The sequence below is a fragment of the Salpingoeca rosetta genome (genome assembly GCF_000188695.1).
Source record: "Salpingoeca rosetta unplaced genomic scaffold supercont1.3, whole genome shotgun sequence".
In the NCBI taxonomy this organism is placed as follows: domain Eukaryota; class Choanoflagellata; order Craspedida; family Salpingoecidae; genus Salpingoeca; species Salpingoeca rosetta.
In genome coordinates, this window is record NW_004754931.1 from 1298286 (window position 1) to 1313818 (window position 15533).

General features: G+C 55.3%; 2 protein-coding genes across 2 annotated transcripts in view; both read left to right on the forward strand.

Annotated features, from left to right (window-relative positions):
* PTSG_01857 (uncharacterized protein) overlaps positions 1-1490 on the forward strand; it is a 5094-nt gene extending 3604 nt beyond the window's left edge. Inside the window, exons 12-15 of the mRNA XM_004997781.1 lie at positions 83-143; positions 410-559; positions 818-988; positions 1171-1490. Coding sequence (XP_004997838.1) covers positions 83-143; positions 410-559; positions 818-988; positions 1171-1437 — 649 coding nt within the window. The 3' untranslated portion in view covers positions 1438-1490. The remainder of the gene's footprint in view (positions 1-82; positions 144-409; positions 560-817; positions 989-1170) is intronic.
* Positions 1491-2440: 950 nt separating this feature from the next.
* PTSG_01858 (Kif1a protein) lies at positions 2441-15467 on the forward strand. The gene is made up of 34 exons (XM_004997782.1): positions 2441-3212; positions 3426-3519; positions 3787-3870; positions 4096-4218; positions 4345-4508; positions 4756-4859; positions 5343-5522; positions 5784-5844; positions 6102-6183; positions 6420-6616; positions 6861-6947; positions 7120-7215; positions 7490-8002; positions 8295-8421; positions 8717-8811; positions 8998-9058; positions 9259-9313; positions 9495-9555; positions 9844-10132; positions 10321-10432; positions 10685-10784; positions 10974-11147; positions 11445-11508; positions 11754-12066; positions 12270-12378; positions 12657-12745; positions 12913-12979; positions 13144-13293; positions 13479-13574; positions 13731-13826; positions 14068-14197; positions 14497-14621; positions 14782-14850; positions 15068-15467. The coding sequence occupies exons 1-34, from the start codon at positions 2538-2540 to the stop codon at positions 15233-15235; spliced, it is 5010 nt and encodes a 1669-aa protein (XP_004997839.1). The 5' UTR covers positions 2441-2537; the 3' UTR covers positions 15236-15467.
* Positions 15468-15533: the final 66 nt, after the last annotated feature.

The following is a 15533-nucleotide window of genomic DNA, read 5'->3' on the forward strand; positions in this document are numbered from 1 at the left end:
CGTGAGCGAGATGCTGATCCCAGCGATGCTGCTTGTCTCTTTGTCTGTACGCATTCATCTCATCTGCTGTTGCAAAACCCAGTTATCCGGATCGCGCCGACGGCGTTCGCTGGATCACTGCTGGGCTCCAAACGCCTTTCAAGGTCCTGCGCAAACGATGTGCAACGCCCACCTTCTGCCCCAAAGACATTATTGTCTTGTCCCGACTCACCGTTGTCGTTGTTATGGGTTTTCCTCTCTTCCTCTCCTCCTCTCTTCCTCTCTTGCTGTGCAAACAAAACGGGCTTATTAGCACCCAGTGTGTCTCGTCGCCTTGTCCTTTTACTCTCTCGTTTTCGATCGGCAAACGAGCCCTCACATATTGTCTGCTTGGCATTCATGTGCCACTTCACTTTGCGGTTCGCCACAGGTGGACTGCGACCAGGGCTGGGTGAAGCTCAAGGTGTCGGGGAGCGAGTTTGCAGACAATGCGTGGATGTTCTCGTACTCGACGACCAACGAATGGAGCAAGTGCGGCTGTGGTGGCTGCTGTTCCGGCTCCCTGGAGAGCATCCTTGAGGTGAGGTTCATGGACAAGTCATGAGGAATGCGTCGCCACACGCCTGTGTGCTTGCGTGCTTCTCTGATTCGTGGTTGCGTACCTCGCTAGTCAGCTCTTTGCTGCCACGCTCCTTGCTAGCCTGCCTGCGCAGTTGCTTGTTTGCGTGGCTGGCTGTTTGCACGCACACCATCAGCCCGCTCATGTTTCGCCATCTGCACCTGGGCTGCGCCTGCCACAAATGTCCTGTTCGTCACGCTCTTCTCGATCTCCGTGCAGAACCCACGTGGGAGCTGGAGGGACGGCGTGGTGAAATCAGATCAGAATTACCGGTACGCGTGCGAGTTTTACTTTGACATTACGTACACGAGTGCCGGCGCGACGCTGAGCTCAGCCCAAGTGCTCGCCCTGACCAGCAATGCAAAGGATCCTGCCGACAGAAACTTTGACGTACGATTACGACTGGTGGTTGAGGTGGTTTTGCGAACGTATTGGTTGCATTGCTTATGTTGTTGTTCTTACTGCTTGGCTTCGAGTGTTCGCAGCTTTCTGAATGTCCCCCCACTGTTTCGCGCTCGCACTCACGGTTTTGTGTGTGCATGTGCGTACATGTGTGTGCGCGTCGTGTGCAGATGTACACGGGTTCGTGCGATGATGATGGCGGCTCGTATTCGAACGACAGGGCCGGCCACTGGGTGGGCATTCAGGAGCACGTGGGCAGCGGCCCTTACGCTGTGAGTGACTGCACCTCTGGCAACAACGGCTGCTGTCGCCAGAACGTGGGCAACAACTTCGACACGTTCCCGCTCCCCATCCGCGCCTGTGCGTCCATCAACACCGGTGGCGGCGTTGTTCTCTGGTTCACAACGTCGGACCTGCGCCTCCGCGCCCGCGTCTGATACGCCCGTGCTCTCTGTGTGTGTCTGTGTGTGTCTGTGTCTGTGTCTGTGTCTGTGTCTGTGTCTGCTTGTCTGTCTGCTTGTCTGTCTCTGTCTGCCTATCTGTCTGCCTGTTTGTCTGTGTTTTTTTTTTTGTACGACGGCCCTTTGCGCGTGCCTGCAGGCACCGCTTCTTCCTCCGTGTCCGTGTTGTTGCCCCCCTTTTATAACGAAGACTCTACCGGGACCCACTTTTCTCTTAACATAGCAGCGCCCTGTTTCCAACGCCAACGTTGATCACTTTCATTCATGTCTTTTCTTTGCTGTTTTCCTGCACTCTTCTTCTTCATTTGTTCCGTTGCGTTACAGCTCTCTCCGACAATACAGCGTGTTTGCCCACCTTTACATGTTGCCTGCAGGGTACATTGGTGTGAATCAACAATGACACGACCCAACTGACATGATTAGCAGGCCGCTTTCTTTTTCCTTATTTTGCTTCCGTTCATTGTTTTCCTTCCAAGGTTTTGTTGCCTGGCTGGTGACCTGGTTGTTTGTGTTTGTGCGCGACTCTTCCGTTCCCAGCATGGCCCGGTCTCCGCTTTTCACGACACCGTAAAGCTGTAAAGACAACAGCCGGGGGGACCGACAAACAAACAAGAGCAAGAGTAGAGAGAGCAGAAAGGCAGACCGCTGAGGTTGAGATGTTGACCGCTGACACTCTCTCGTATGCCTATGCAGATGGAGACAGATAGAGAGATGGACTCGCAGATACAGAGATGGACTCACAGATAGACTGATAGACCCATAGACCCCCCCCCCCCGCAACACACACACACACACACACACACACACACACACACACACACACACACACACACACACACACACACACACACACACACACACACACACACACACACACACACACACACACACAATTCGAAAAGTGCGCGGCGTGAAGTGTGACAAAATTTAGTGGTGTCGCACAGCCGCTCTCCTCTCCACACGCACTTTTGTTGTTTGTGTCTGCTGCTGCCACCACCACCACACCCGAGCAAGCGAGCCAGCAGCATCAACCAACACCTCAGCACCAGCAGCACTGCAGCACTGCAACACCGGGGATGGCGTCGGTGAAAGTGGCGGTGCGGGTGCGCCCGTTCAACAAGCGGGAGGTTGCACGCAACGCGACGAAGATTATTGAAATGCAGGAGGCGTCCACACGCATCACCAACCCAACAAACGCAAAGCCAAACACCTTCACCTTTGACTTCTCGCATGACTCCTCGGACCCGGGTTCGGAGAACTTTGCCAACCAGCTCCAGGTGTACAAGGACCTGGGCCAGGAGATGCTGGAGCACGCCTTCGAGGGCTACAACATCTGCATCTTCGCATACGGGCAAACGGGTGCGGGCAAGTCGTACACGATGATGGGTGCGCCTGAGGCGGACCAGCAGGGTGTCATCCCACGCCTGTGCCAGGAGCTGTTCCAGCGCATCGAGGGCAACGACGACGACACCCTCGACTTCTCGTGCGAAGTGAGCTACCTGGAGATTTACAACGAGAAGGTGCGCGACCTGCTCAACCCGCGCAGCACGGGCAACCTCAAGGTTCGCGAGCACCCTGTGCTCGGCCCTTACGTCGAGGATTTGACCAAGCTCGTCGTGGCCAGCTACGCCGACATCCACAACCTCATGGATGAAGGCAACAAGGCGCGAACCGTCGCTTCTACCAACATGAACGCCACCTCTTCTCGCTCCCACGCCGTCTTTTCCATCATCTTCACCCAACGACAAAAGGTGTGTGCAGCGCATGTGCTTGTGCTTGTGCTCGTGCGTGAGCGCGAGGGTGCGTGTGTATGCCTGCGTGTGCGCATGTGTGTGCTTGATTGTGCATGTGCTAGGTTCTCCACTGCTGGTCCTGTTTACACAGCACACAAAGTATCAGGCCTTACTTCCGCCAACTTCCGTGCTGCTTGTATACTCCTATGGCATGCGCTGGTGATGCGAAAGGTCCCGGGTTCTGATCTCGTCTCCGAAAAGCAGAGCAAGATAAGCCTTGTTGATCTTGCCGGCTCTGAACGCGCCGTCTCAACCGGCGCCACAGGTGCGCATGTGCAGTGTGTATGCATGCGTTTGTGTGATGGTGTGAGCGCTGTGTGTATGCATGTGAGCGAGTGCATGTGAGTGAGTGCATGTGAGTGCATGTGTGTGCATGTGAATGCATGTGTGCCTGTGTACGTGTGTACGCATGAGCGCTTTGTGCATGCGTGCGTGTGTCTGTGTGTGGGCAAGCGCGTGCTCCTGCGCCTCTGTGTGCGGCTGGCTGACCAACGTGACGCGACGTTCACTTCGGGACGGTTGTTTTTTGCAGGCAAGCGACTGAAGGAAGGGGCGAACATCAACCGGTCTCTCACCACACTCGGCAAAGTCATTTCCGCACTCGCAGAACTCTCAGGTGCGCGTGAATGCGTGAATGTGTGAATGTGTGAATGTGTTGAATACATGTGCACACTTGTGCACACGCGCCATTCCTCGCACATGCACATGTAACTGTATGTGGTTTTCGTTTGTTGTGTGTGTGTGTGTGTGACTGCAACCTCGACGTGCCCTCGGCACACATTGATGCTGTCAGCCTCAACACGCGTGACTCTGCGGAATGGCACATGCACGAACAACACAGACCCACACAAGAAGCACAAGAAGAAGAAGAACAAGGAGCAGTATATCCCATACCGCGACTCGGCGCTCACGTGGCTTCTTCGCGAGAACCTCGGCGGCAACTCCCGAACAGCCATGGTTGCAGGTGCGCTCGCTGCCGTGTCTGTGCTGCTTGGCTGCAGCTCACATGTGCTCTTGTCTTCTCTCGTAAACTACACGCACCAACGCACGCATTGCACGTGTCAACACGCAAACATGCACACACACACAGCCATCAGCCCGGCGGACATCAACTACGACGAGACGCTGTCGACGCTGCGCTATGCGGACCGCGCCAAGCAGATTGTGTGCAAGGCGATTGTGAACGAGGATCCCAACGCAAAGATGATTCGCGAGCTGCGGGAAGAAGTCGCGCGCCTCCAGAGCATGCTCCACGTGCGTTGCTCTCGGGTGCCTTTGGGTTGCCTTGTGTGCGTGCTTGGTTGTGTTTGGTGTGTAGGTGAGGTGTAGCGTGCGCGTGTATGTATGTGCGTGCGTATGTGTGTGTGCGTGCGTATGTGTGTGTGCGTGCGTGTATGCGTTCGTCGAAACCGAAGTCACACCAGCTCGTCGTAGGGACGCACAGCCGCGCGCGTCCATGCACTCAATGCTCAACATGCCCCCTTCCCTTCGTGTGTGACAGAGCGGTGCTGACGACGTGGAGAAGAAGAAGGCGGCGGAGGACATTCGCGAGTCAGAGAAGATCATGCAGGAGCTCAACGAGACCTGGGAGGAAAAGAAGTCAAAGTGCGTAGCGTGGTGGTGGTGGCGGTGTTGTTGTTGTTGTTTAAGTTGTTGTTGTTGTTGTTGTTTAAGTTGTTGTTTAAGTGGTTGTTGTTGTTGTTGAAGTTGTTTAAGTTGTTGTTTAAGTTGTTGTTTCAGTTGTTGTTGTTGTTGTTGTTGTTGTTGTTGTTGTTGTTGTTGTTGTTGTTGTTGTTGTTGTTTAAGTTGTTGTTGTTGTTGTTGTTGTTGTTGTTGTTTAAGTTGTTGTTGTTGTTGTTTAAGTTGTTGTTGTTGTTGTTGTTGTTGTTGTTGTTGTTGTTGTTGTTGTTGTTGTTGTTGTTGTTGTTGTTGTTGTTGTTGTTGTTGTTGTTGTCCTTATTAGTTTTCGTGACGAGATCACACCAGCGACAGGCGAGTGTGCCGTGCATTTCATTCAATCACACGCCAGCACCTGCTCACCTTTGCACGATGCATCGTGTGTGCACACGCCATCCTAACGTGGGACAGGACGGAGCTGATCAAGCAAGAGCGGGAGGAAGCGCTGCGAGAGATGGGCATTGCGTTGAAGGACGACGGCGGTGCTGTTGGCGTGTTCTCCCCACAGAAGGGGCCCCACCTCCTCAACCTCAGCGACGACCCGCTCATGTCGGAGCTCCTCCTCTACTACATCTCTGCAGGCGTCACGCGGTCAGTGTGCGCATGTGCATGAATGTACATGTGCGTGTGTGCGCGTGTGTGCTTATGTGCGTGTGTGTGTGTGTGTGCTTATGTGCGTGTGTGTGTGTGTGAGTGTGTGTATGGTCACAAAGAACAGTGCACGTGCTCGGTTGTTGTGGCAAACTCTCATCCACCTTTGACCTCACACACACACATGTACGCACACTCGCACGACCACCACCCATCACCCACCACCACTGCCACGTTGCCTGAATTGTTCGCTGCGTCCAGGGCGGGCCGGCCCGATGCGCCGGAGAAGCAGCACATCCAACTCAGTGGCGAAGGCATCGAGGTGACGTGAACACAAGCACACGCGCACATACACACACACTTGTGCATGAACTTGCTCTTTGGATGCAGAACTGGCTGACGTGGTTGATGCACAAGTTGGCGCCCGCGACACACACACATACACACACACACACACACACGCACACACACACACACACAACACACAAACCCTGTCGTACGTGCGCGTGTGCACATCCATCATACTGACGCCATCGTGTGTGTTTTTGATTGATCTTGTGTGGGCGCGCATGCTGACAGGCGAGCCACTGTGTATTTGAGAATGAGGATGGCAAAGTGTTCATCACGCCATGTTCGGAGACAGCAGCTTGCTTCGTCAACGGTGCGTGCACACTATCGCAACACATGGGAATTGCACGTGCTTCAAAATGAGGGTGGGGCGCTCGGGGCTGTGGCGCTCGGGGCTGTGGCGCGCTCCAATTAGGGAGCACACACCACTCAGCCCACCCACACCCACATACACGCACACACACACACACACACATACACACACACGCACACTTTTGCGAACCCTCTCATGCTCGTTGACATGCGCCCACGACCCGCTCTCCCGTACAGGCGAGCGCGTGACGGAGAAGACGCACGTGGTGACGAGTTCGCGCGTGATTCTTGGGCACCACCACGTGTTTCGCTTCGTGAACCCTCAGGAAGCCAAGGCCAGGCGCGAGGCCGGCCTGTCGACACGCCCACTGGCCGCGGCACCGACGTCCCCAGACTCCCAGCAGCAGACAGCAGCACCTGCCGCATCACAGCAGGTGAGTGCGTGAGTGCATGCTTGTGTGAGCAATGTGCGAATGTTTGCAAGTGTGAGCGTGTGTGTTTGAGCGTGTGAGTGTGGATGGGCATTAGCGTGCGTGAGTAAATGCGTGTCAGCGAAGCGCGCGAGCGTGAGTGCACATATTCGTGTGCTTGGACGCACCCAACAGATACATTTGCCGGTGCGCCAACGTCTCACCTTCCATATGCTGTCGGGTGCAACAACATCGCGACCACTGCCAGGCGCTCTCCGAATGGGAGGCGGCCCAGGCTGAGCTGCGCGTCAAGCAGAACGCTCCGTCTGCCGAGCAGATGGCTGCCTACCAAGAGGTGATGCAACCACGCGCCACTCAATGTGTTGTTGCGTAAGGAGTTGTATCCGTGGATTTGTTGCGTCATGGCACATGTGCCACTGTCTTTCTCATGTGACGGCAGTGGTGTCCTCGTTCTCATGCCCACTCTACATGTTGTGGTCATTGTGTTGTCTCTGTTGTCTGTGCAGACGCGCGACAAGGCCAACGACAAGATATCCGAGCTCGAAGAGCGGCTGGAGCGGGAGAGGCAAGAAGCAACGAAGCGGCTGGCAAAGCAGCGCGAGGTGTGTCGCTGTTGCGCACTTGACTGTGGCTCGCATTTCATGCTTCGTCCAGCATTTGGCAAGCGCTTTGCACTCCCAAGCGAGTACATCATCCCTGTAACGAAATAAGGCAGGGCATGTATCATATACTCACATGCTATGATGTTGCACGCATCCTTCCTTCGCCCCCACACAAACAAATCCTCTGCTTGTTTTATTTTTTCCTTCTTCTTCTCTTCTCTTTTTGCTTTCTTGTTTTCCTTCTTTCTGTGCACTGTCTGCTGTGGGTGCACAGGAGTTTGAGCAGAAGCTTGCGCGCCTCGCAGAGGAGGAGCGACGCCGCGCGGAGGAGGAGGCAGAGAAGAAAGCACAGCAGCAGCAGCAGCAGCAGCAGCAAGAGCAAGAGCACGACCAACAGCACGACCACCAGCAGCAGCAGCGTGAGCAGCAGGCTGGCGAGGACCTCGTTGCTGCGTTTGGACGCATGAGCACTGGGGGCGATTCTGCTGTGACGACAAGCGAGAACACAACATCGCCGCCACCAACAGCAGGCGCAGGCGGCGATGTCGACGCAGCCGAGAAGCATCTCAGCAACAAACAGCAGCGCGCTGTGTGGTGGGCGTTCAGCAAGTGGCGGCAATACCAGGGCCGCAGCCTGAGCGACGAGCTCATTGGCGCGGCGTCGCTGCTCAAGGAAGCCAACATCTACAGCGTGGAGCTCAACAAATCTGCCCAGTTCCAGTTTGCTCTCACCCGCCGCACAGAGTTTATGCCCGGCGACTCAAAGGACGCCACCCTCATGATCGAGGTGTGTGTTGTGTGTGTCTGTGTGTCTGTGTCTGCGTGCGTGTGTGTGTATGTGTGTGTGTGTGTGTGCGTCCGCATGTGTTGCGTTCCTCTGTGTGTGTGTGTGTGTGTGTGTGTGTGTGTGTGCGTCTGCAGCTGTCGTGTGTCTGAGTGTGGCGGCTCTGTGTGACCCTTGCTTTCGTATCACATGCGTTTTTCGCGTGTACGCTCTTCTACCTATGTCCGCACTCCATTCACACATCGCTTTTCACAATGCCTCTCCCCACCCCTGACAACCACTGCCACCACCACAGGTGACTGACCGCGAGACGGGCGAGCGGCTGGACCTGTGGTCCTTTGGGCGATTCCGGGAGACGTTGTTCCAGATGCAGGACTTCTACCACTCCGCCATTGGCCAGGCGCCGCCAACAGCCATCAGTGGTGCGGGTGCATGGCATGATGGGTGGAGCTGGGGTGGAGTTGAGGGGATGGTCTCGTGGATGGACGGGTGTTGCGGGTGACTTGCTGTCCTTTCTTTGCTTGTGAGGCAGTCCACATGTTGTGTGTGATGTGCACACATCAACCTTACCACTCCCCTTTGTGTGTGTGTGTGTGTGTGTGTGTGTGTGTGTGTGTGTGTGTGTGTGTGTGTGTGTGTGTGTGTGTGTGTGTGTGTGTGTGTGTGTGTGTGTGTGTGTGTGCGTGTGCGCGTGTGTGTGCGCGTGTGTGGTGCCAGATCCGTTCCCGTCAAAGGTGCCCTGGTTCATTACGGTGGGCCGCGGTTTCGTGTCGCTCAAGAATCTTCTCTTCAACGTCCCCATCGAGCATGACGTGAGCATTCTTTTGCGTGCGCGCGTGCATGCGTTTGCGTGTGTGTGTGTGTGTGTGTGTGTTTGTACATGTCGTACTTTGTGTGCGTGATGCTACAAGCTTGTGCATTGCTTGCTCTTCCTTCGCTTCTGTGGTGTCAGTGTCTTGTTGATCAATGGTCGTCCAAAACTGCACCTTGTGACACAGGTGACGCTCGTGAACAATGACGGCAATGTTGTCGGACACATGCGCGTCATGATCCAGCCAGGTGCGAGCTCGTTTGTGTGTGTGGGTGTGTCTGTGTGCGTGTTTGCGTGGGGGTTTCCACTGCTTGTGAATGCTTGTAAGCTTGCATGCTGCTCCTGTTGGCTTGCCCATCTTTGGAGTTGCCCTGCTCTTGCCGCCATCGTGCGAATGGCGTGTGACTGAACCCAGTTGTCGCACACCCTCGTCCTGTCCACCCATCAGGACAACTGATCAAGGACCTCGACAACCAGGACTCAGAGTCCGGCTTCCAAGAAACGTATGAACGAAGAAGATACACAAACAAGCAAATTCAACTCCAGCCTCAGACACAAACACACACACACACACACACACACCAAGCACTTGCAACGTGAACCTCTTTTTTTGGCTCGCATCCAACTCATTTCATCGCTGCTCATTTCATCGCTGTTTGCTTGCGTGGCTGGTGGTGGCGACAGGAATTTGGACGTCAACTGGTACGACATTCTTGAGATGCAGGATGACCTCGACGAGGCAGCGGTGAGATAGTTGAGCTAACCGTGCATGAGCACATACACATGCATACACGTGTGTACGTTTGTACACGCACACATGCATACAAACACACACATACACACATGCATACAAACACACACATACACACATGCATACAAACACACACATGCATACATGTGTGTACATACGCATACACACATATGTATACACACATGCACACCGTGGCTGCCCCCCCCCCCTGCTACACAAGCACTGCCACTGCTCACTCCCTCGCTTGCTGACCATGACACCAACTGTTGCTGTCGCGGACAGGACGACACGGTGTGCGGCGCGCTCGCCCCCGCGCTGTGTGCGGCATCGGGGGGAGCAGCAGCCAAGACTGCAAGCGCAGACAGCGCTAAGGCAGCGAGTGGCCGCAGCGATGCTGGCGGGACGTCTTCGCTGGTGGACGACCTGATTTGTCTGGATGAGGAAAGCACGGACGCCGCTCCAGCGTCCGGTGATCTGGACCCGCTCGCCTCCAAGACGAAGCAGCAGCTCAGCGACGACGACGCTGATGGCGATGGGGACGACGACGAAGACGAGGACTTCGAACTGAACGGTGCGGGGCTTCACGGGTGTCTTAGCGCATTGTGCTGCACAGTGTCTCGCGGTCCAAGAATTCACTCCAATGTGTTTGGTAGCATTGCATGCACAGCCTCCCTCGCACCGCGTTATATTCCAGCATGAAACACACTTATCCCACCACCACGTCTACCACCTTGTTGCCCCCCCCCCTATTCCTGTCAGACGAGTTTCTTCGACAGCGCCTGGGCCAGAAGCTGCGGTTTGTGGTGACGCTGCTCAACGTCAAAGGAATTGACAAGCGCTTTTGCGACGTCTTCATCCATTTTGGATTCCAGTGCGTTGCCCCGAGTGCAATTCCGCGCGCCACATTGCGCACACCTGTGTGTGTGTGCGTGTTTGTCTGCGCGTGTAGCTGTGTGCATGTGTGTGAGTTTGTGTGCACATATGCATGTGTGCACATGTGTGTGTGTGTGTGTGCCTCTGTGATTGTGTGAAATGATGCTTGTGATTCGTGCGGCACACCAGTTGTTTGCTGATTGTGCACTCTCATCCCCAACACCTGCGTCGATCCATCATCCGTTGCCAGGTATGGGCACCAAGAGAGCTATGCGTCCTTCTCCACAGAGCCGCAGACCAACACGGGCGGTCCGCTCAACTACTACCACGCGCAGCAGCTCTGCACAGAGGTGCGATGATACCATGTCCTTTGCTGTTGCGAACGTGTATGTGGCGATGTACGAGTTTGTATGTGTGTGTATGTATGTGATGTATGTGCGTTTGTGTGATGCAAAATGTGTATATGCATTGCTTCTTTCCTGCTTGTATGCGCGCGTGTACAGCCATTGCTAGTTCAACTCATACGTGCACGGCGGCAGGTGACGGAGGGCTTTATTGAGTTTGTGAAGCGTGGGCGCCTTCGCTTTGAGGCACTTGGCCACACAAGCAAGCACTCGCTGCACAACGACAGTCTGTTTGATGGGCGCGCAGAGAGCCCGCACCAGAAGGACACGCACGACACCTCCCTCTTTGAAGACACCTTTGACGATGACGTACGTGGCTGGCTCTGCGGCGAGTGTGAATGCTTGTGTTTTGGTTATTGTGCGTTTTGCTTTGTTTGCTTGTTTGCTTGGTTTTGTGGCTGCGTGTGTGCATGTGTGTGCATGTGTGTGCATGTGTGTGCATGTGTGTGCATGTGTGTGCATGTGTGTGCGTGTGTGCTCATATGCATGCGTTTCCGCGTGCGTGTCTCAGTTGTCCACCACTGGTACGCGCCTCTGACCATGCTTACCCCCAACTCCTGCCTGTCTTGCTCTTGCTGTTTTGTTCCTTCCTGCATCCCGCTGCAGCTCCGCAACCTGAACCAGGGCGCGTCGTCCTCGTCCCCGTTTGGCACAACCGACGTCGACCCAGGTACCACAATGGTGACAGCGGCTCCAAGACTTGCACGCGTCAGCGGCACTTGAGGACACCACCTGCACCAGCGGTGGCTGTCGTTCATGTTCCCACACGCACACGCACACGCACACGCACACGCACACGCACACAGAGCAAAACAAACATGCACACGCACACGCACACGCACACGCACACAGAGCAAAACAAACATGCACACTCACACATTCCCTCACCCGCGTTTTTCTTTTTCTGTGTGTCAGCGGACTATCTGTCTGCGGACGTGTTGTTCAACACGGAGGTGTGCGAGCTTGACCCCGAGGGCGCATACACGGCTGTGCCCGTGCGCAGAGAAGGGAAACCGCACGTGGACGAAGGCATCTTCTGCCTGGCACAGGGCCTGCACCGCCGCATTCGTGTCACCCTGTACATGTGCAACACAGGCAGCCTGGCCTGGGAAAGCCTGCTTGACATGTCGGTTGGGGCAGTGCGCGAGGGCAAGAACACGGTTCCGGAGAACCATCCATCTGTGAAGCTGAATGTCATCTCCACGGAGCGCAATCCACGGGGCAACTCGTGCGTTTGCCAGCAGCGCTTGCTTGGCTTGTGTGTGTGTGTGTTTGTGTGTGCGTGCGTGTGTGTGTGTGTGTGTGTGTGTGTATGACTCTGCTTCGTCACGTCAACATGTGTCTGCAGTACCCACGTGTGTCTTGCACGCGCCTGATGACTCACAACCACGACGTGTGCGGCGGTGTCTTTGTTCATCATGGTGTGCACAGGTTCACGATTGAGGCTGGCTGGGACAGCTCTCGTCACGAGAGCATGCTGCTTGACCGCCTCACTCCCGCACGGAAACGCGTCTTCCTCACCCTCACCGTCACCATGCTGGTCGGCTGGCCCACATGGCATCTTCTTGCGTGTCTATGGCGTGCATGTTTGTGCTTGCATGTGTGTGTGTGCGCGCGTGTACTCTGCCTGTGCCTGTTTCCATTGCTTCTCTGATTATTCGAGTGTGTGTCTTTCGATCCGCGCCACTGCTTTGACGCCTGCACTTTGTTTTCAAGTTGGGTCTCTCGTTGCGCTCATGTCCTCACAACTACGAGCTGTGTGTGTGTGTGTGCGTGCGTGTGCGTGCGTGCGTGTGTGTGCGTGTGTGTTCCCTGCAGCTGGACGGGTATGATCAGCCGGCCACGTTCCGCCAGGATCTCTCTGTTCGCGTGCACAAGGAGCGCCAGTCAGAGGGCATGTTCGCCCGGTCAGTGACTGTGATCGTGCGTCCGTGCGTGTGTGCGTGTGATTGTGATTTCGACAGAGTCCTTGCGATTGTGTGCGTGTGTGTGTGTATGTGTGTGTGTTGTTGTTGTGTGTGGGTGAGGAGTTTGTTGCATTCATGCGCCTAACTTCAACGCCATCATGACACAGGTTCTTGCGTGGAAACATCCCTGACTGCCACAAGGAAGTGTCTGCGTTCCAAGTTACCATGGTTCCGGTACGCCCTACCGCACACACATATGCGCGCGCACACACATGCACACACAGAGTGCCTGCCTGTTTTTACCACATGGTTCAGTCCTTTTCCCTGATCGTGCCTCACTGTCTGTGCATGTGTGTCGTTGATGATGTGTTGTGTGCGTTTGTTCGTTTGCTTGGCAGCAAAACGCGGAGGAGGCGCCTGCAGCCAGCCAGGACTCGATGCGCAAATACGTGCGCGGCGAAGAGAATTTGGGGGCGTGGCGCCCTCGCTCGTCGTCCCTCATTCTGGAGCACCAGGACCATGTTGCAAAGCACCTCAAGATGGCCGAGGTTGGGGCGCATGCTCATGTCTCTGTTGTGTGTGTGTGTGTGTGTGCGTGTGTGTGTGTGTGTGTGTGTGTGTGTGTGCGTGCGTGTGTGAACTTGTTCCAGTGTGCACCTGATGATAAGCCTTCTTCGTTCGACTCAACTCCACGCTCTCCGTCACACCTCCCTGTCTCCCCAAACTTCCTCAGTTTGAATGTGTGAAGCAAGATCTTGCTCTGCTGGAGGAGGTTGCACGCGTGCCCACGCCCTCCGTCGACCCGGACAACCGCACCAAGCAGCAGACGGTACCCCATGACTCTGTGTGTCGCCTGTGTGCGCATGTGTCTTGTCCGTTTGTTCACCGTGGTTTGTATTTGTCTATTTGTTCACTGTGTGTGTGTGTGTGTGTTTGCTGACACATCTGCATGCTGTGTTCGTTGGGACCGTTGCCATGCCTGCAGGCACTTGCCCGGCGCGTGCTCGACATGTGGCAGTCCGAGGACCTGGTGCAACGCCTGGAATCCAACGCCCCTTCAGCGGAAACGCCTGCGCAGCACGTGCGTGGTGACGAGCTCGTTGTTCTTGCCTTTCTTGTTTTTCTTGCCCTTTCTTGTTTATTCTTGCTCGTGTTTGTTGTGTTGGCGATTGGTCCTTGCGCAGCTAGTGTCCTCCATGTGCGTGAGCCCTTCTTTCGTGGACACGGTGCCGCTTGCACACCATCCCCATCCTCCTCACCGTCCCTGTTTCCCGTCCCCGAAACACCGACACGGTTTGTGTCCTGCCCCATCAATGAATCAGGACACGACGCCGGTGCCAGAGTCTGTGCAGTACTATCCAGACGTGAAGAAGATCACGTTTTCCGCCGCATGCACAAAGCGCGGCATGCTGGAGTTTCAGCGGCCAGGCGCTAACCCGAGCCAGGGCCACGGTGAGCCCTGCACACACACACACACACACACACACACACACACACACACACACACACGCACGCACACACACACACACACACACGCACGCACACACACACACACACACACACACACACACACACACACACACACACACACACACACACACACACACACACACACACACACGCACGCACGCACGCACACGCACGCTCTCTGTTCTTCTTGTGGTGTTTCCTTGACCGCTGTCATGTTGTGCTGTCGATTTCAACGCTCATGTTTTCCTTCTGTGTGTGCATGCATGCATGCGATTATGCAGTGTGGGAGCGGCACTATGTGCAGATTTGCCGGCCATATGTTCTCATCTCCCACTCTGAGAAGGACCCTGTGATTCGCGACATCTGGCGCCTTAAGCAACTCACCATCCAGTACTCCCACGAACAGGTGTGCACATCCTGCTGCTCCTGTTGTGTTGTGTTGTGTGTTGTGTTGTGTGTTGTGTTGTGTGTTGTGTTATGTTGTCGTTGCACATCGCCTTCTTCGTCTACACCCGACCTCACTGCACTCGTTTCACGTCATTGGTCAATCGTTTGCACTGTGACAGGCCGTGATGCTTGGCAACCCCAACACATTCTCGCTCTGCACACCAAACTTTGCCATCCACGCCAAAGCGGTACGCAACCGTGCGCTCTCCATGGTTGTTTTTCTGGCGTTCCTTACGGACTTGATTGCTTCTGTGTTTGGCTGCTTTATGCGTTGGCCTGCCTGCCTGCCTGCCTGCCTGCCTGCTCGTCAGTTGTCACGTGTCCTCACGAGGCAAACACACACACGCACATGCACACAAACGCACACACGCACGTGCACACATGCACACATGCGCACACACGTAGAAATCGCGGCTGGAGGTTGGGCGCTGGTTACACGCGTTTGATCCGTTGCAAGCCGGCAGCATCCTGAGCCGGGAGAGCATGAGGCTTGAGACGCTTGGCGGCGGCAGGTCGCGCTCTGGCAGTCTCCTTGAGCTCTCCCGCCCACGTAGCGGTAGCGTGCTCTTCTAGGCCACCACTACCAATTGCACCGACACCGCTGGGTTTCACCTCAGCCACTGCTGGTTGTTGTCTGTGTTGCTTTGCTGGTGTCCGCCCGAGTGACTGTTGCATTGTTGTTGTTTCCTTCGCCGCCTTCTCCTTGCTTGTTCATTCTCCAGCCAGCAGTAGCTGGTCCCCCCTCTTTTCCTTCCCTTAGCAGTCCATCGCCATAGTGTGTGTGTGTGTGTGTGTGTGTGTGTGTGTGTGTGTGTGTGTGTGTGTGTGTGTGTGTGTGTGTGTGTGTGTGTGTGTGTGTGTGTGTGTGTGT

Coding starts and splice junctions, on each gene's coding strand:
- PTSG_01858 (XM_004997782.1), top strand. CDS start 2,538: ATGGCGTCGGTGAAAGTGGCGGTGCGGGTGCGCCCGTTCAACAAGCGG. Junction 9,314..9,494: donor GAGTCCGGCTTCCAAGAAAC/GTATGAACGAAG, acceptor TGGTGGCGACAG/GAATTTGGACGTCAACTGGT. Junction 10,433..10,684: donor TTCATCCATTTTGGATTCCA/GTGCGTTGCCCC, acceptor ATCCGTTGCCAG/GTATGGGCACCAAGAGAGCT.